We start from the raw sequence: 21,314 nt of genomic DNA, 5'->3' as shown, positions 1-21,314 counted from the left end.
TTCTTCGCTTCTGCGCATGCGCGGCCTTGCTGCGCTTCTGCGCGGCCCTTTCCGCTTCTGCGCATTGTCCAGAAAAGCCGCGCATGCGCAGAAGCGAAAAAAAAAAAAAAAAAAGCGCATGCGCAGAAGTGCAGCAAGGCCGCGCATGCGCAGAAGCGAAAAAAAGCGCATGCGCAGAAACGTAGAACGTAAAACCACACTATGAAATGACTCCACTCCGCTCATTTTAACTACCTAATAAACTTTTAAGTGGTTTAATTTATAAAAATGGGTAATCATTTTAAATGTATCATGTTTTTCATTTTAAATCTTGACCTGAAAAGCAACTAAAGCTGTCAGCTAAATGTAGAGGAATAAAAATTACAATATATGTCTCAAAATGTAGTGGAGTAGAAGTATAAAGTTACATAAAATGTACATAAAATACCTCAAAATTTTAAGTCCAGTACTTGAGTAAATGTACATAGTTACTTCCCACCATTGCTACCTGCCTCTTCTAACTTATAGCCTACATATCAGTTAAGAGTCCTCCTTCCGAAACTGTATGAAGATTAAAGGGATAGTTTGTGCATTATTATACAAAACTTGGTACAATTATTGTCAATGCCCCACAACCATATACTACAGTATATTGCATGTCTGTAGTTTTGCGTGAAAAAAACGAACATCAGGTCTCCAAAATGTTCCAAATGAAGCAATTTGAGTGGGAAAATATCATTTAAACGGCTCATATTCTCACATCAAGGCCATAACCTTTACTTTTGACTCAAAAGTACACATTTAGCTTGTGGCCCACTGGTCGGTAATATCTGAATGTGGTTGTTCCGGACGACACAGCTAGATGGCGCTGCCGTTCTTCCGTGCCTCGGTGCTGTGAGAAGGTGGAGGTGCTGCACCTCCTTCATTGTCTGAGTGGAAGGCACCGGGAGTGGATCCGCCGCTCGTTTCAATGTAATCCCGTCTCTCCCCGGCTCACTCACTCAGTCGTCCGCCATGGCGACCGCAGAAAGCCTCCTCTCCGGTCCGAGCAGCATCTAAAAACTCATCCGGGCTACTTTTTTTTGAGTCTCTCGCTACCGCTGGACGTGGATGTAATATCTCCTTTCAGCTGGGAAATACATACGTGTGGAAAAGCCCGCATTTCGAGAGAAGGGGTAAGAATCGTGCAGCCCGAGTCCTCACCCTGTGTGCTCTTTAAGGGAAGTGATTCAACTTGTTTGAGGAGATTAGGGTTAAGTCCTGGGAGTATCTTTGCCGTGTTGTTTTGTGATCCTGTGGATTTCGAGGGAGGGAAATAACTATCACTGTGTGTAAAAATGTAAATGTGCAGCCAGTTACTGTCCTATTTGTCCTCCAGTGTGGCTTGCATTGCATACCTTAGCTGTATGGATGTGTGCAGACGCCGCAGTCGCTGATGGTCCGTTGCTGTAATGCTCCATGCATGTCTGTGTGACATTTAAATGATCAGGGGCTGTGCCTTTTATATCAGCCACTTAGTTTACAGAAGGAGTCCAGGTGAGTGCAGGCGGTGCATTAATGTCACATCTACTGTACTGGCTGATAATGTCCTGAGGATTACAGCAGTCTGCTCTATTAACCTACATTACATAAATGTGAACACACTTGTGTGTGAGGTGGGAAAAACCTCCCAGAGTGTTTGACTTCACCATTCTGCACAATTATCATTCATACTGTTTGAGGAGGAGCTTTAATGGCAGCAGTGCTCTGGTTCCAACATGCATGCATCCAGTCGGTTGTCATTCTTTTCATTTAACGAACACATGTAAGCTTGCCAATATTACAGTGGGAACTTAATGTGATTCATGCAAAGCCAGCCACACCCAGGTATCAGTGACTGTTGCAGAACACAGAGGAAATTGAGCTCTTTTTTTGTTGTGGAGCTACCCTCAGGTAGACAGCTGGCTGTATCAGCCTTGGCCTCTGGCCATTCAGCTGTCACTAAAGGATTCCAGCTGTGCCGTATTGGACCGCACCGAGGGGGCCCCTGCACACAGAGGAGCCACTGTTGCAGCCCCGGAGACTCTATAGCCAGCAGTCGCAGCCCCATGTTGCACACTTGTGAGGAATTTCAAGCAAACAAGTTCAAAGTGAGAAACACTCCGGGGTCTGTAAATGTCCCTCTGGCACTGCATACTGGGTGTCTGTGCTTTATGTCATTGTGGCCCCTGGAGCAAGGTGCCAGCTGTGCAACCGGTGACTGTTTTGTGTGTTTGTTTGGACCCATTCAGAGGAACACACAGGCCTAGACTCATGACTGGTTGATAAGTGATCCCTGGTGCAGGGGAGGGTACGTGTTGGCTGAAATAATCACTGTCTACTCTTTCACTGTCCTCTGTTTCACTGGTGCTTTGTTTGAAGAGTGTCTGGTTACGTGGCGTGCATGTGCAGGTCACATCAGACATGAATTTACAGACTCGGCATGACACACTTGCCAATAATCAAGGCAGGGACCACTGAGTGAAAATACGGGGTGAGGATCAAATGTCACAAATGACTGGGCTTGAATTTAAAAATATGCCTGTTTCCATTCACACTCCTGGTGACAGCATTTGGTCTGGTTTCCATCAGCCTCAGGGGAATGTGAGTGTGCTGATGAGTGTGGAGACAGGTGCAAATGATGCACACAAGAACATGCTCTCCAAACACTTTGGTTGAGCTTTATTTATCAAACCTGAAACTGCTTGTTAAATCAAAATAAATTAAGTTTAAGTAGTTATAAGTAACTGGAATGATGAATAAGTTATTGAGGAAGAATTGAAACTCAAACATGACATTCAGCTGTGTAAATTATGGGATATATTAAGACATTGGTTTTGGAACTTAAAAATGTGGATATTTCAGATCCAGCAGAACACAACCCAAGTTAGTATTGTTGAAACGATTAGACACTTAATTGATTAGTTGACTGACAGATAATTGACCAGCGATCAAGTCATTTACCAAGCAAAATGCCAAATATTTGCTTGATCCAGCTTCCAAAATGGGAAGATTGGCTGCTTTTCCATTTTTTATATCACTGGCAATTGAATGTCTTTGTTTTAGATTGTTAGTCAGACAAGACAAGCCTGAAGACATCTGCTTGGGATGGACATGTGGACACAGTTAATTACAAAAAGACAGTTTAATTGATAATGGAAATAATGATTCGTTGCAGCTCTACTTTTCAGCCTTGTGGCTGATCTTAATCAAATCCCTTCTCACTACAGTCTGCAGTGTTTGACTGGAAACTTCTTCTGTGCCTCTGCTAAGCATCAGACAAACCATCATCAGGCAGAATTTAGTGGATCCACTGTCCTTGGCCTATTTTCTCCATGCACTCTGCTGGATTACATTATCCACTCCTTTTGAAATGCCTTATTCAGCTTTTGGCTTAAACTTGGCAGCAGTCATTCACCTCTGCGGCGGCTGAACAACTGCCCACTGGCCTCAGTGCTCTGATGAAGCACTTGGTGAGGTCTCAGGATGACATCAGCCTGCTGGAATGTGCAATGAAGAGAGAATTAAGCAGGACAGCAGGCCCTCGGGGGATCTGGCCGTGGATACATGAGTGGTGGATTGCAGCCTGCTCATGTGTCAACTCGGAGTGAATGAGTCCACAACTTTGTCCAAACACAGTCCTCCACCTGGGACAAACACAGAGTCACAGTGCATGGTATTCCACATTCTGCACCTCTGCTTTGATTTGAATATCAGATGAGACCTTCTGTGGCTGGACGTGACGGGGAAGTGGTTCTTTTTTTACCAGATATGACTCCACAGTTCTTTCAGATCACTTCAAGGATTGATCGATACTTATTTCAATTGTCATCCATTACTTTTAGATAACTGTTTCAGCAGTTAATCCATTAATTTTACTTATATTTTAACCATTCATCTATTACTTTACACAAAGTAGCTCAGCTATTTATAAATTACTTTTAGTAAGTAAAGCAATTTCAACGATTGATCTATACCTTTTAAGCATTTCATTTTGTAGATTCCTTCCCAATTAGTTTAGCGACTCCCCCATCTTTAAATGTACCCAAGAAACTGTGAAAGTACTTCCCGGGGTACAGTACAGAGAATGTGTGAGGCTAACCCTCATGGAAGTCTTTGCTGTGTATCTTTAAAAGCAACAGAATAATATGGATGCAATGTTAGGGCTTAGTATAGTTTAATAAATTACAATACCAGTACCAACACCCTAACCCTTTAAGTGATACCGAAACCAGTTCAAGTTCATTTGATTCTTTTTTTCCTTGCATTTTCCCCATCCAGATTATTTTTACACTAATACATCACATGCTGAAATGCCAGCTCCATCAAATACACCACGGCCAGCTTCACCACACCACAGACTGCACGGTGTAGCTGTTGCATTTTTGGGCCAATTATGCATAGCATTAAACAGAATAACGCTTTTGTTGGTTGGCTGCAAGCAAAACCATACGTGGTCGACATACAATCAGCATTTTTTGTCAGAATTTTCTATCCGACTTGAACGGTACTGGGTTAAATCTTCTGACACCTTACAGGTATTGACTAACGGTACCAACACTACTATATGATCATAGCTGGATTTTAATATATGATGTATATTCAGTGTCAGGCTACATGATGGTGTAGTAGTTAGTGAGGGTTGCTTGTTCTAATCTGTTAAATTGGTGACATGATTGTGACTCTAAATTGCCCGTAGGTGTTACTGAGAGCGTGACTTGTTGTCTGTCTCTATATGACTGCTCTATGATTGTCTGCTGACCTGTCCAGGATGTTCCCCGCCCCCCATCCAATGTCAGCTGGGATCGGCTCCAGCTCCCAGCGACCTGAGTTTGGATAATCGGTTAAGGAAAATGGTTGTTTTTTTTAACCTTTTTTACTCCCTCATTACCAGAATTCACTGCTCATTCAAGTCACATCTCCTTCATTGTCCTCACGCATTTGCCTTGATGCCCTTGAGACCAATTAGAACCCACCTAACTATATGTCTGTGTGTCGTTGGTTTTAATGCCTTGCTTTTACGACTCCCCCAATCAATTGTCATCGTATTGACTCTTTGATTTTACACTCTGGCCTCGTGATTCGTTTGTCAAATCAAATTAGGGCTGCTTGGTTTGTGCTTTGAAATCAAGAAGATGCTTGGATCTTTTTCTTTTCCAGTAATTGGTTCTCCCACAGGCAACAATTATCAGCCATTAGCGGCGAGTGCAAATACTGCATTCGCAATTACTGTTAGTGTGACACTGAAGGTTGTACAGCCTGTCCTCTGATCACTGATGCAATCATTGTATTTCACCTGCTGCACCGCTGAGGCTTCCTCCGACTCAGATACCTTTTTTGTAACTCCTACACTGCATTGTTTTTTGCTCATACTGTGTCTGTGGAGGTACAAATGACTGATGCATGTACATGTGTTTGTCTGACTTTCCCCTCTTGGCGTGTGTGCAGGCTGGGCAGTGAGCGTTGCAGTGCATCATGGTAGAGCCAGACCCAGAGCCAATGGCCTCTGGAGCCGGGCAGCGTCTTGGAGCCCCGGAGACTCTTGGCATCAGCACGCTGGACCCCGGCCACAGACCCCCGGCCATGCCCCCTGGACGACAAGTCACCATCAGGGTCCGCATGTTGGACGACACAGAGGAACTGTTTGACATCTCGGTGAGTTGTTAAAAGCCTTCTTGCTCAGGCGCGTTTCTTGATGGGAATACTAATGTCGGATTGGGACTCCTCATTATTGCACAGTGGCCAAGAAGCATTTCCCGTTTTCATCATAGCAGCAGCAGTCTGGAAACGGGTTGGCATGGCAACTGCATGATGTTAAGTTGTTGAATGCAGCCATGGATGAAACTGCAGGAATCGTTTTAGTATGTCAGGGTTCTTCCAGTTTATTGTGTCGGTATTTCTTGGCTGCTTCCTAATCTCCCAAAGTGTCTCAAACCTGCTCTGCAGCTGTCATCTATTACTACATATTTTTCTTCCTTCACTGTGTCCTTCTGACAACCTCTCTGGATATTCACTGTTTTATTTCACAGTTGTGTTTCACAGATGTGTGTCAATGACGTGTGAGAATCCTCCTGCTTTCTTATATGATGTAATGAATGAAGGCAGGTATAGAAAAGAGACTACAGTACTTTTTTGTCTTTTGAATGAGAAGAACTGCCATTTGAATTCCATTCATGATTTCAGGATTTAGAGGATTAGCTTTCTCATCACAGGGATCCACATTTAGACATTTAAGTCTAAGCCATTTGCACAGATTACGTCAAGTTGGAGCTAAAATTAGATACTAATTGTGGATGGCATATTATAAGCTGATACTGCTTTTAATATGACGCAGACATTGGTCTTATCGAAATTACTAAGAATATGTGTTATCATTCACCTTGTTAAAGGGTAAGGCTCTCTTATTGTTATCAATCACATTAAAGGCTCAAAACCAGCAGTGAATTTTAACAAGTATTGCCAATGTAAAGTCTGATGCAGCATCGTTCTTCTGAGCTCCATTCTTTTCCCAGAAAACTATTAAAAAATATATTGGCACATAAATAAGCCACACTGTTGCACATGAACAGTGGAGACAGACACAGCCCCAACAACTAGTTCACCAAATGTGTATAAATGCACAACTGAAAATAGTCCCCAATGAATGCACATGAAAACATTTACTCTTGATGGATTAACAGATGCAAAAATAAGACAATGCCCAGCTGTTACTTACTGACGGTTATGTTTTGAATTCAAACTATATGTTTGTGGCCCATTTTAAAAGATTTACATCTTCACTAGGAGCTGATGGTCTTAAAGTGCCACAGACAGGATAGCTTGGTAAGTCAGAAATATAAAAAAAATAAATAAGAGTAGAACAGACATTTTGTTTGAATCGGTGTGGCAGGATGGTCAGAGGCATGACCATTTTTATGTGAAAACACCAACAGCAGGCTGGCGGCCAGCAGCAGACCTGGGTCTAACAGTCCCTCCACTTCACTCCTGGTCCTGGACTGCTTCACCTACTGCTAGTAGGGCTGGGCGATATGGACCAAAAGTCATGTCCTGATATATTTAGGCTGAATATCCGTATACGATATGTATCCTGATATTTTTATCACAAAATGAGAGCAAATGTTCAGTCAAAGTCAAATATGACATGCCACAAGTAGTTTTATTGAAACCGTTTATTTAAGTGAACATAAATACTGTATAACAGGCGTAACTTTAAAAAAAAAAAAAAAAAAAAAAAAAAATCAAAGCTCCATAAAGTGCACATTTAGATTAAAAAAAATCTTAAATAAAAGCTGCAGCTTGCCTGGAGCAAGGATCACAGTGCAAATTTGACCTATATCGATATATCCGATATGGTCTAATTCCATATCACATTTTAAAATATATCGATATATCGCCCAGCCCTAACAGCTAGGTAGCTCACTAGCCAGCCGTCTGTCTCTGAGCTGCTGTCACACTTTACAGCCCTATTGTTTTCATCGTAACAAATTACAATTACCATTTTGTTATGTACCAGCCAAGTCACCACAGCAATTAATCTTTGTTCTACTCTTCTTTTGTTTCTATGGTCGGAACATATTGAGAGACAGACTAATAAAGTGTTGGTTTTGGTGTTTTTCTTTCTTTTGTTTTATTTATTTTGGGCCTTTTCATGATTTATTACATTGTGACAGACAGAATGGAAAGGGTAGACGGAGGAAAAGACATGCAGCCAAGGGACCTTAGGCCGGATTTGAACCTGTGTCCGCTGCAGAAGGACTCAACCTTGGTGGTATGGGCTCTACCAGTGATCCACTGAGACGCCCTGGTTTCAGTGTTTTTCATGGCTTTGTTGATGGAAAGAAAAATATATAGAGTAAGGCCAGCGTTATCCTTTAAGGTGATGAGAACGTTCTGACTCTCTCCCAGCATTCCTCTAAACTTGTGGTGTTTGGGAAAGGTGTCCTTGGACGTTGATTTAATGTCAGAAACATAGGGTGGAGTATGTGAAAAAGCTGTGATTTGACTTAGAATAGAAGAACGAGCCACATTCTGTGACCACAGTCCTTCCTGCCTGGAAGAGAAGAACGAGATGAGTAGATAGAGAAAAGTGGGAAGTGGTGATGGAGGGAAACAGATACAGCAGCAGCCACAGAAGACTCGTTTAATGTGTATGAATGGGGCTCGGCACTAAAGCTGCTGAGCTTTACTGACAGTTGGTGAGCGTGCAGTGCAGAGTGGATGTCTCCTTCTGGCTGTTTCCCAAGGCAGTATGGGTAAATGTTGCTCCTAAAGCGGGCTGCAGAGCTCCCCGTGCATGACTACTAATCTTTCTAGTGGTATCATGTGTTGTACTTAATACTTAAGGTTCGCTAGATTCTCACAGTGATTGCCCTCATTTAACCCACATTACTTTTAGTGTACTTCAGTTTAAGTGAGGCATTAAAAGTCTTGTTTGTTTTTGTTTTACAAGACAAGATTCTTGATGCTCTCACTTAGTACGCTGTGCTTAAGACAGCAAGCACATATGCTGCAGCTGCCTTGTCTTTTCTCAGGTTTGAACAATGTGTTTGCCAATACCGGCCTTTCAGAATTGGGTTTGATTCAGCCAGTGATGCCTACATCTGATACGAGGTAGAGCAGGTGGGAAAGGGATTTTATTCAGCCCGCTTCAGGGCTCGTAATCTGTAGAAAAAAAGCCTGCAGTGAAACTCTATAAAGAGATATCAACCTCAGTTTTGTTAGTACATAATAGACTTTTATGGAGTTCTGGTGTCCCAAAGTGTGAGTGTTTAAGATTGCTCTGCACCCCAAAGAATACATACTGTGATGCTTTGTATTTTCAGGCAAAAAAGATTTGTGTATACGGCAGCTGTGGTTCTGGTCTTTTTCTTGGCAAGTATAATCTTGTTTTCACTTGCTGTCAGGTTTCATACAGTTCTATACAGAGATTACAAATCAACAGCACTGGTCCTAGAACAAAAAAGCACAAAAGTGAGATTGCTGTTGTGGGTTTTGACCATAGACTATATAACAGAAGTGGATGTAATACAGTAACATTAGCCTTCAAAATGGTAGTCAAGAAACGAATGGGTAAAGTTTGCATTTTTGCTTTAGCCATCTTGTATTTATGGAACTGGATTGGGAACAGGAGGGATGCTATGTTATCACCTTTATTGTCTACTACATCATCTAAATCATGCTGTATTAAAGAAGACTTTACTTGTGATTGAGACCATAAACCCAAATGCTGAATCAAGTAAATTTCAATACAATTCTTTTTTTCAACCAGTGGAGTCGCCCCCTGGTGGCCATTAGATCAAATTCAGATTAAAGGCACTTGGATCGGATTGGATTCACTTTTCAGACCTGGAGGTTGCCGATTGGTTTGGACATATTCTCCATAGCAGTTATAATGCATACATGAGCCTGTCTCGTCCTGTTTCTTTTGGACGTAGCAGGCCCATGATAGTGTAGCTGACTTGTCATGATGGTGAGCTAGAAACAGCTTTTGTCTCTGCAGCAGGCAATGCTGGGCAGAAACAAGCTAAAGATGCTGCTCAGGAGACACTGACAAAAGGCCCCCGCTAACAGAAAGCTTTATTCATGCTCAATTTAACACGCATTACATGTCCTCTATCTAAAGTCAGCACTTGAGATAAAAATCTCAGTGGGCTTGATAGTGTTTTTGCCTAGAGGTGTGCAAGGAGAACGTTGTATTCACTTTACAACCAGGGGCGGAAAGATCTGTATCTTTTCAACGAAAACAATGCAAAACAGGAAAAATTTACACATTTAGTCAAGTGTTGCTGCTAAAGATAGAACGGGTATATTAGACGTGTCGAGTTGATGACGATAATTCCCCTTCTAGCGCATAGATGCCTCGCAAGAATTTGTACTGGCAAGGATGTTTTGGAGGAGAGAGTTGCTTAACTCTAGCAGTAACTTCCTTTCGTTTGCATCAGCTACATCCCAAAATCTCCACATTTTTTTGATCCAGCTGAGACGGAGGATACAGTAGACATACGTCATCTTGGCTCAGATCCTGCTGATATTAATCTCTCCCCTGCAGCAGTGAAGTGAGATAACTGCATGGTCTACAAACCACATTTGTCAAGCAATTATCTAGTCCGTTATTTCGCAGCAGGAACATACAGTATTGTTGGAGAAGAGGCAGTTCATCTTAGGTGATTTTATAGTCAGAGTGACTCAAGGTAAGGATTTTTTTATGTGTCTCTTTAAGAAAACATAAAGCGTCCAACCTCAGCCTGTAACTGATACTGAAGGCTTCAGTTCCTGCTCCCCTGGTTCAGAGGGGTATGGTTTCCACCTCAGCGGGCAGAATATCAGATGGTTTAGAAACAAAAAGGGGCCATCGAGCCATCTTGTGGGTCACATACCATGCTGTGGCCTACTTAGCACTCTGGCTGTGAACACACTTGTGTTGATGCTGATGATGTTTGGCTGCACAAACCTGGAAAAAACAGTCGACTGGAATTGATTAATAAGCACACTTGAGCCAAAATAATGGTCTGGTCTAATGGTCACTTTATTATTATGGATGTTTTTTTTAGAATTATTTCCAAATTGAAATTGCCAGCTTGCCTCTGTCCCTTTTTTGCTCGTGCAAAAGTTCAGTAGAGCAAGAAATCCAAACTGTAGCCCTCAGTCTGTCTTGCAGTCCTGAGGCAAACACACAGCGACGCTGTCTGTACTGATGTTTTGACGCTTATATTCACTGATGGCTGGTGGAGGCTGTGCAGAAGTTGCCTGTGAGGAGTGTGATTGCAGCATGGGTTTAGGGGTTAGGAGGTGGGGGGATGGGATGATGAAGGCAGAGTGCAGGGAGGAGAGTCATGCTCGTTCCTGTGAATGAAGAAAACAGTCAGGCTCCATTAGTCCAACTCACTGCTAGAATACTAACAAATGCAACTTAACATGGAATGTTCCACTTCCCATTTTATACTGACATTAACAGCACAGCATTTAGAGATTCAGACTCAACTCTGTCTCTCTCTGTCTCATGTTGCACTACTACTTCTTCCTCTCTAACTGTAATGAGCCACTGAGGACTGCAGACTGTCCTCTCCAGCCACCGCTTTGTCCATTACAGTCACGCTACAGCCGCTTTTTAAAAGGCTACAGTGCAGAGAGAAATCTTGAATTCATTAATTACAGACCCCTTCATCTCTTGGCATTTTCATTAGCTTTCCATACCAGATTTTTACCCAGCACAGCCTCATTAAACTACTATATATTACTTTTGCTTTTCTAATTACCTATTAAGTCTACAGCAAATGAATACACAAGCACAAGTAAGAGACATTTTAGCGATTCCCGGATGGCCGATCACTTCAGCCCAAACTAATATATCTCAACAACTTTTAGATGGATTACCATGCACATCTACAGTTTCCTGAGCATGAATATGAATTACTTTTTTGATCCTCTGAATTCTCCATTAGCAAGATTTTCACTTATCAAGTTAAATATCTAATAATTAAAATAAACTTATCATAAATAGCATCTATAGGGATTGGCACAACATTTCATACAATGTCGATGAATCCTGCTGACTTTGGTGTTCCCCTCACTTTTCTTCTAGCTCTGTCATGAGGTTGACAATGACCACAGACTGTATAAAATATGTACGATTTAGCATGTTGAATAAGATGTTCAGCTTAAGCGAATCAGTGCATGGGCAGAGAAGAGGAAATGAGGAAATCAAGAAAATGAGTGAAGTCAAGTGAAGGGGGCATGCATAGGAGGCTCATTTTTTAAAAATCTTTATCTTATCTCAATGTTCACACGAATATTATCACAATGACATCTTAGAAAAAAGTGATGAGCAAGAGTGAAAATCTCCTGTGTTTCATGTAGTTTGTAGTTTAGATATCCGCAGTCCTAAGTCTTCCGGTCTCTGTTTTTAAATGACGATCAGCGACTACTGACATCTATTGGTACAGAGAATTAATTCCTCTCACACTGGTGCAGAACATGACCTTCTTGGCCACCGGCTGTAGTGTTTGTGGTGTGTTCAAGCGCAACTTTTTGACCCAGTCACAGGCGACAACAGTCAGCCTTCATTGCAGAAAGTGCTTTGATGTTGGTTGAGTTAGGGCTGGGCGGTATATTGGTATTACAAGTTAAACCTATATATTTTAGAAAGAGGAATGTAGTTGAGACAATACCGCCAAATATATATAATATTTTTTGGTGTTGCCTTAACTTATGGCCTCTTTGGCTCAACCCCACCCCTTGCGCATGTACATAGGCTTCCCCCATGCATGGCGGACACGGTGCCAGTTGATAAAGAGCAAGAGCTAGTTCCTAAGAAAAAAATTGATAACTTGTGACGTTTAGTTAAAATTAAACAAGTTAAACAGACTTTGCACGTTTCGTTTAAAATACCAATATATATTGTGTATCAACATTCGGCCTAAAAATACCGGGATATGACTTTTGGTCCATATCGCCCAGCCCTAGGTTGAGTATGTTTGGACCTTTAGCCAAAGTGCAGCTGTACCCGTTAGCGCGTATGTAGTTGTAGACTCAGTGTTGTTTCACATCCACAGCAAAGCCCCAAGACATTGTTACGTTATTAGAGTAAAATGTTCTCAGTGTTGCTTCCTGAACAGCATGTAGTAGGTGTGGAGCATCAGAGCTGTGTGTGGGGGGTTGTTGATACTCTCAGCATCAGCTTTTGATCAGTGAGTTCAGATTACAAATCGTTGGATAAAGATGTGTTTGGACGCCCCTCCTTGCTGTATTTGTACTCTGTTGACGTCGCCCTCTGATAATCCATCAGAACAAATAGTACTCTGATCTGTCTACAGATACTAGAAACGCTCAAGCCTGCATTACCATACAGGTGCTTCTTAAAGACGTATGCAACGTAGAGCTTGTTCCCCATCCTGGCAGGAAGCATGTCTGAGGTTGCCCAACTGAGTCACAATCGTATTAGCTACAGAGTTCATGTGACAGGGTGTAATTCATCTCTCACTGAGAAGCTGACCACGCTGTCCCTGATCTCGATGCATCATCCCCGTGGCTGGATCTATATGTTATCTCGGCCATTTCCAACATTTGTCACAGCAGAGCCGATACAGAGCTGTGCACTGAGTGAGATATGAGATTAAATCACGTACAGTGACTCGGGATGTTCAACCTATTTTGGGCCACGGACACAGCATCCCGTTCTTGGGGGAATTTTTTCCCCCCATTCCCATAACTAAAGCATGTTTACAGGGCAGCAGGGACCACCCAGACTAAAGGGGGCCATGTCACAAATGGAGGGACCTTTAGAAAAAGACTCACACCAGTCCAGAGTGCTTACCATCATCGCTCCTCTCACCACTCTATCCCCCATATGTTGTCACCCATTTATTGTGACGGGAACCAATTAGAAGAGCTCCAGTGTGCCTTGTTGTCAGAATGGCAATGAGGTCCAGACTTAATGAATAGAAACATGATAAAGGGCTTCTTTCAGCTCTTCTGTATGGTTGTTCAATGACTGACTGACCAGCAGGGTGGAGGAGGAGCTGGGATGTTTCTGCTCAGTTTCCACCTGTTGATCAAGGCCCAGATACACATTGGGCTATAAAGGGTGCATATGTAGCTAATTCTCAGCACCAATCTGAATACCAATTACTTAATTAATTGGATTGGCTACCGCTCTGCATGCTGATCAGATCGCTTATCAAATTTGACATTCGAGCATTTGTTATTAGTATGTAATAAAATGAATTAATTACATCAATCTGGGTGTCAATTATATTTTCATTGTGAAGAATTTACGCACCACAGACATGTTTTGTGACATCGCTACATCTTTATTAAAGTATCAGCTATGGTAATTGAATGTAAGGTACAGTAGAACAAAAGGAGCTAACACTGATGCTACCAGAGCTGAACTGACTAGTTTATTGATCAGTTAGTTACTTGACAGGAAATTAATTCAAATAAAAAAATATTTTGTACGCTCCACTCCACTCCACCTGTGCTTAACATAGATCCTTTTTAGGGGGGGAAAGCAGGTTAACAGTAGATAGACAGTGTAGTTGTATACATCATCTCAACGCTGTGAACCTGAAGATTAATTTGAGATCCCAGTATTTTTTTCTGGTCATAAATATGTATTACACATTTTTTTTTTGATGCCTATTCAAATTTTGAGAGTTAAGAGTGAATAAGGGTTTAACATCATGATGGAAGTTTATTATGCATTTCCATGCTCAATGATGACTCATACATTGTGAAGGTTAAGGTTAACACCATTTGTTATTCAGATTTGGTGCAAGACTGAAACATCTTTGACCAGTTATGAATTGATAAAAGTGGTCAATATCCCCCCCCAAAATACCACATTAGGACACCAAGACCTTGAGGAACATCATAGATAAATATAAATTATATAATTATATATAAATTATATAAATATAAAATAATAATAATAAGGTTTTGCTTTGTTAAACTTTAGAGATTTCTGTCAGAATGTTTCAGTAATTGGATGGTGAGTATGTTCACTGTTCTGGAAATTGCTCTGAAACCCCTTTTTTTTGTCAGTACACCAAGGAAAGCCATACATCCCCTGAATGCTCTTGGTCTGTAGTTTGTGGTTATAAAATGAGGTGATTGTAATTATCCTGGAGGTCATTCTATATAATGAGTCATTTCCTTGATAAAGTATTTTTCCTACAGGTCAATAATGAAGATAATCGTAGCATTATAAATATTGTTTTTTTTACAGCCTAATTATTTTTCTCTGTATGTATCTTGTTTAATCAATTGAGAGTTGTGTGAGAAAATGAATACCCCACAGCATGATTGTATATTAAATATAAAGCTACAGCTAGCAGCTTACCCTAGCTTAGCATACAGACTGGAAACGAGTTGAAACAAATCTGCCTCTAAAACTAGTTTATTAACATGCACATTTTTTATATACCAGATTATTTCTGCACTATTTGCTTTAAGGGTCTTGACTTCTCTGTTGATCATTATGTAGATTCATATCTAAAACACTTCTGCAACATTGCCTCTGGCAGTGAGACAAGTTTGGGAATTCAAGCCACATATTATTTGTGCATATTACAGACCACCAAAGGTTCTCACTATCTCATGTTTCATGTTGTGTATTCCCAAATACGACATGTCGACTGCAAACGGAGGCAGAGCTCAGAGGGAGGAAGAAGTCTAGTCTTGAAGCCGTGTGCTAAATCCTGTTAAACTCAGAGCTGCGGTGGGGACACGGTCCGCTTCCCCAGCCTCACGGCGCTGTAGGAGGGGAGAACTGACAGAGGTGGCGGCTGAATGATTCGAGCACGGAGGATGATTTGGCACCAATATTTCTTGATGAGCTGTCATTGGCAGAATATGAATACAAATGGGATTTGATTGGCTGTTAGAGCATTCAGGAAAAAGGGGCAGCAGCTCTGCAGCCCAAAGCAACGAATCCAACTCTCTCCTAGCGTTTAAACCATGTCAATGAGTTTTCTAAACCCATTACTGTCACTCCCCGTCCCCTAATATGAGTCATGCACGAATAACAGTGAGATCTATTTAGATTAATTCGGCTGTGACTGCAGCATTCCCCTGATGCAGACGGTCATTTTTGGGTTTATAAAGTGTGCCTCTGTTGTGGAGAAGGAATTTTAAAATGAGCGAACTGGTAGAAAGATTTGAGGAGCTGGTGACCATGGCACTCGTCCCCTCCTCACTCTTTAGCTGGTCTTTTCAGAGAGTTGTGAATGAACGGATTGTTGGAGACAGTGTACAGATAAATAGCGCCTCTCTGATTTTTATCTCCCATGTCACCCGAGGAAGAGTTCTCAGCCTCGCTGTGGAGACAATCAGAGAGAGGCCTTGATACCGCAAGGAGGCTGGGAATTACCAGCATCCAGACATCTGACGTGTGTCACTGCTGTCTGTTCCGCTAACATATTACATTTGTTCACTTTTGGGAGCCTTAAAATGGAAACATTTCTTGTTTCTTTTCTTTAAGACCGCTTGTCTCGATAGTATTGCTTCAGCCTGCTTTAATGTGTTGTTATTCTCCGTCTTATTCTCTGTGGCCTCATGCCATGGAAAGGAATTATTCATCGTTTATCATCTCGCTTCCTCCCTCCACTGCTGGAAAGCACCTTGTTGGCACGACTGCCGCGACCTCTGTGCTGTGAGAGCGTATATACTCCCTCTGAGGTGGTAGTTTGGATCCCTGGATGATGCCCTCTCTGTGAACATGCATGGCTATAAATTTCAAGCTGATATGAGTTCATGTTGTAAAGGCCACATGGAATGACGCTGGTCTATGTGTGGGTTGCCATGGCTACACATAGAAGTGGATGAGGAGCGTCTGAGCCGGTTGCCATGCTGCAGAGTCCTGTCTTCCACTGATATCTGCCGGGGAGGGCAGGAGGAGGAGGAGGAGGAGAAGGAGGGGAGGAGTATCCATGCAGAGCATTAATGTGAGTGTAGCACTAGCATGGGGATACGCTGCTGCACACCAATTATGACTAACATATTCAGGAGACACAGCCTACCTCGCTGAGGGTTTCGGGAACGTGTGCAAGCTACTTTTTCGTATTCAAATCCCTTTGACTTAAAATATGACTGACAATAAGTTTTGCAGGATTATTAGCTCGTCTTGGTTTCACTGCTGATTGACCCAGTTTCCCTGAAGGTTGGCATTGTGTTTGGGGTTGCAAGGATTTGGGGGGGGAGGGGGTCGTATGCTCGGTGTCACCATAAAAAAATAATATAAATGGTACATTTTGTGTGGCAGTGCTTTGGTGGTTTTATAGGATCACACATGCAGTTCAAAGATGGCAGCCTTTTTTAAAGATTTTCCACTAGTGAATGATACACGTTGAAGCTGGAAAATATTAATAGTGTTCAGTAATGTGAACGTGGCATTCATGTGCCTTGCATCATTCTTGCACTGGGTAAAAAAATCTCCTTGTACTTTCCTCACATGAACTCTGAACCCTTGGTTGCCTTTCTCTCATGGCATGAAATTGAAATCTCTCAGTGGGATGAGGTGGAGGGTTGGGGGGTGGAGGGGTTGTTTTCCCATGTACAGCCATCTTCCTCGCTCACATCCTGAAATGTAATTGGGTCGTGGAGGATGAGAGACACGGGAAAGGAGCAACAGTGGGAATTATGTGGTGGCTGATGGCTTAGAATACTAACATGCTGGAGAGGATGCTGGAAATAAATCACCCACTTTCATTTGGGTCATAAAGATAAATGGCATTTCCATCAGATCAATTTACTGAAACGTTAACATCCAAACCAGGCGCACCTGGGCCTTTCTGATTTCATTAAAAAGAAGACATGTAAAATATATCAACATATTTATGTTTTAGAGGTGAAATAACACAAAAATATGATTGTAAACTAGTGTGATGTTGATCTTAAATATATTTTATTATCACAGCAACCAGGCAGCTTCCAACTATAATAGGCCCACTGCACAGGACATGCCTAAGTTTCCCACTGACCTAAGTCAGACAAGGCCTACATCTTAACAAAGTCTTGCAATTAAGAGTGCAAGAAAATATGTATGTAATCTTGCAGAAAAAATGTAATTGATGGCTACAAGCAATGCATAAGCAAATGCACATTAGCTTAATTAAACATACAACATTTGCTTCTGCTGGCCAAGCGAATTTACATTTTCTCATTGTGTGAAGTTTAACTTTGGTGAACTTTGAACGGTGAAGTCACAGCCTCAACCAATAGCAACGAAGTATGTGTGGTTTACCGCTCTGGGCTGTTGTATTCTTAGTGAGCCAAGAAGAAGGAGGCATGACTGTTGCTGTTGCTGTGTCTAACCAGCCCGTATTGTATGATATTGACCCTGAACGATGCCAGAATCTTTCTCTGTGCTTCAGATTGCAATTTCTCATTGCGAAACCAAAAACCACAAGAAATCAAATGGATTACAAACCAGCAAACTGATTTTCATGTGCATCGCATTCTGTCCTGCACAATCAGCAGCAGTGTCGCCTCTGCAGGTGATCGTCACTCGTCTGCATTCGTGCATGTGTCACTGTGCAATAATCTCTGAAATGCAACCAAACATGCAAACTGAATCTAATTAACTCTTATTGTTATCATTATGAATGCTACCATTAACTTGGCAAAGAGACTAAGCCTTAAGATCAACAATCTTATGATCCCGAAGTCTTTTGTGGATTTACATGTGCAGCCGAGTGTTTCCTGTTAGTCTCGTCTGGTCTGCAGCACTGTTTGGTAACATTGGATTAATAAAATGAATGAATGCTTGTACATAACCAGCCCAGGCTTTGTGATGGTGTTCTTAACAGCGTGCTTAAATTAGATATGCATGATGCATCTGGTAGGCATGTGCATAACTAAACCTTGTGATTCCCTTTCATAACCATTTCTTACATATTTCCTTTGAGAGAGACAGCAGCTGAAAGGAACCCATTTTTAGACGAGAGCCTGGGGGATTTCTGTAGCAGGAATGTGAGCAATTGATCATTGTTTAAACGGTTGATACCTCCATCATATGTCTCCTCTACAGTCCGTAAAGGACCAGCAAACAGACCTGCGGTAAACACGGCTTAAGTCGAACAATCCCACATAGAGAAACCTATTCACCCTGCAACATAATGCCGTTTCCTGGAAGGACAGTCAGCACAGAGTCACAGATGAAAGCTGCCACTAATGCTGTCATGTTATGTCTGACACCATTATGTTGGGCTGCTTTCTATACCGTGCACAGGTGCTTTGGGAAAAGTGATGCCTTTATAATGGGCCCTGTTCCTATGGTTACCAAGATGGATGTGTCTTTGTGGAAGATCCTCATGTTTGTTTGGTTCAGGCGGCAGTGGAGTCGACTCTATCAGCCCATGCGGATGCAAACATAACCTGTGATCTCTTTGGAGGGTTTTGTGACTGACGCATGAAGGGGGCTCCGCTGACTTTTCATGCACATACATTATTCCATTGAACGTCGCCCTTTGATGACAGCGTTCTGATCCTTTCATTAAGCTCTTGAACTGTGACGCTGAATCCCACTGACTTAGCTGCAGCAGGGTTGGTAGACATCACAGTGCATGGTGGGTGTGGCAGCAGTGCTATCCTCTACTCTCTCTGTGATGTCCTCCTGGTCTCGAATAAAGGTTGAAACCCTCGTGGGAACCGCTTCGCCTCGGCTCCACCGCAGCACTGCCCCCTCTTCAATGAATTATGAATTTCTCATTGAGATTCAGAGGGCTAATTAACATGTCAGACCTGGCCAGCAGTGTGATATCATGGGATTATCCTTATCCTGTAGTGCCTTATTTTACTCCCGGTGCTCCGGCTTCACCTTTCCTGCTCTCATCTCCTGAAATGTTCTTATTAGTTAGAAAGGTGAGCGGCCACTGCTGCTGCTGCTGCTGGACCACATATGCTGCTCTTCTTTTCTCATGATATTTCCCGCCATGCTTCAGTGGTAATTAAAACTGAAAATTGCTGCATTTCACCCCAGCTCTGTTTTCGGTCAGTGCTGTAGCTCTGCCTGCAGTGAAGTCGCTCCCATGATGCATTTGCTTGACATATCAGAATTCCTTTCAGCTGTACCTGTGCAGCTGAGTCTGCCTCCCACTGCTGCCTGGCAGTAATTGAATTTGGGGTCTCTTGGGCAGATGGAGGAGATGTGTGGGAGGGAGAGTGAGGATGAATGAAGCAGAGACTGAGGTGTGTGTGTGTGTGTGTGTGTGTGTGTGGTGTGTGTGTGTGTGTGGTGTGTGTGGTGTGTGTGTGTGTGTGTCAAAAAACCTCAAACCAGTAGCCCCAGCTGCACACATGCCTGCTGGACAGGTATTGACCGACAACACTGGCCCCTCTAGACCTCATTATTAAAGTGGGAACTGTTGCATAAGTTTCAACAGAGAAAAGCGAACCAGAAGATTTCCTCTGTCCTGTTTTAAGTCCTCTCCTAAGGCAAGTTTGGGCTCCTTTTGAGCTTTCGTCCGGCCATCCCAATTGTTGAGCTTTTCTCTAGCTGTCTCTATTGATAAGTGATGCACAGAAGTCCAGCGCTAGAAGAATCAAAGCTCTGTCAATGGAGCCCAGTGTGGGAATGCCCCTTAATAGATATCAAAGGATCCGTCCCAGGGGACGTTCGCTTTCACACAGCCAGTGGGGGTTGGTCTGTTCAGGTCTCTGGTGGCTCTCTTACAGCAGCGGATGACTGCTTCTGAGTATCTGTCATTGCTTGCTGAATAGCTCGCTCTAACAGGCTGCTGCTAAAGTCATAATGAATCCTTCCTGGTTTTGTCCTTAAGAGATGCTGAAGTTGAATAAAAGGGTCAATCATGTTTAGTGCTGTAATAGCCTCAGTTTTATTCACCTCACAGTTAAAGATGATTATATTCTGCTATAAAAATATTAAATTTCTTTTGAATTCTCTTGTTTTTCCCCCTACATGTATATTCTACATATTCTGTCTTATTTAGAGCGCTGGAATGATTGTCTAATCATGTTTTGACTTTCTGCTGGAGACGCAGGTCTTGTGGCTTTCGTGTGACTCACTTGCTTTATTTCATTTGAACCGATTACGTAGAAATGTTGTCTGGGTGCTCGCTCACATACGCTCCGTTGACCTCCTGCTAAACAGACAGACAGCACAGAAGCATTTAGCCTAATAAAGATATATTTGGTTAGTGAAATTGTTCTTAAATGACTGCAATTTAAGTGAAGTGGCTACACTACACAGTCAAATGTGAACCATGTGGTTTGAATAAGATTATTAAGAGCAGTAGAGTCAAAGTGTTGATGCTAAGTAACCAACAGTATGATTGTTTGATGCATTTTTCTAAATTGTGACCTTGTAAGACCCTTACTGCCTTTTTTTTGTTGATTAAACACACAGACAATCACATACGGCTTCAACAGATAAATGATAGTGTTTTTACAAAAGGACATGTTATGCTCATTTTTAGGTTTGTTCTTGGATTTTTACTGTCTTTCTGAATGTACCTGTATAGAGAACTGGATACAGCGTTAGAGACCGTTCATTACTATGAGAGTTGTTCAATGGCACATGCAACCAAAACAGTTCTGTGTATAAAATTATCCAAATCTTCTGCATCTGTTGACCCATAGATTCAGCGCCCGGGTGTTTTCTTTAACCCAGCATCCCCAGCTGCTCGGTCACATGAACGGAGAAAGGAAAAAAACTCTGGATACAGCTGTTTGTGAACTTTAAGGGCATACTTTTTCAGTGATGAATAATAATTGGAGTGTTCTTACTGGAAAGTTGATTTCTGTATTTTTTTTTAACAATATAAGACTATAGATTAAGTATTGGTGACAGACCAAGAAGT

General features: G+C 42.1%; 1 protein-coding gene across 2 annotated transcripts in view; it reads left to right on the top strand.

The window, feature by feature from the left end:
* The first annotated feature begins 611 nt into the window (after positions 1 to 611).
* Positions 612 to 21,314, top strand: part of LOC131978820 (FERM, ARHGEF and pleckstrin domain-containing protein 1-like) — a 71,747-nt gene continuing 51,044 nt past the window's right edge. Inside the window, exons 1-2 of one of the 2 annotated variants that reach the window (XM_059342596.1) lie at positions 612 to 1,154; positions 5,446 to 5,652. In XM_059342596.1, the coding sequence (XP_059198579.1) occupies positions 5,473 to 5,652 (180 nt within the window). In that variant the 5' untranslated portion in view covers positions 612 to 1,154; positions 5,446 to 5,472. The remainder of the gene's footprint in view (positions 1,155 to 5,445; positions 5,653 to 21,314) is intronic. The other variant, XM_059342595.1, reaches the window with a different exon arrangement.

The sequence above is a fragment of the Centropristis striata genome, chromosome 10 (genome assembly GCF_030273125.1).
Source record: "Centropristis striata isolate RG_2023a ecotype Rhode Island chromosome 10, C.striata_1.0, whole genome shotgun sequence".
Classification (NCBI taxonomy): domain Eukaryota; kingdom Metazoa; phylum Chordata; class Actinopteri; order Perciformes; family Serranidae; genus Centropristis; species Centropristis striata.
The sequence above is the reverse complement of the archived record's forward strand: the minus strand, read 5'-3'. Positions and strand labels throughout refer to the sequence as shown.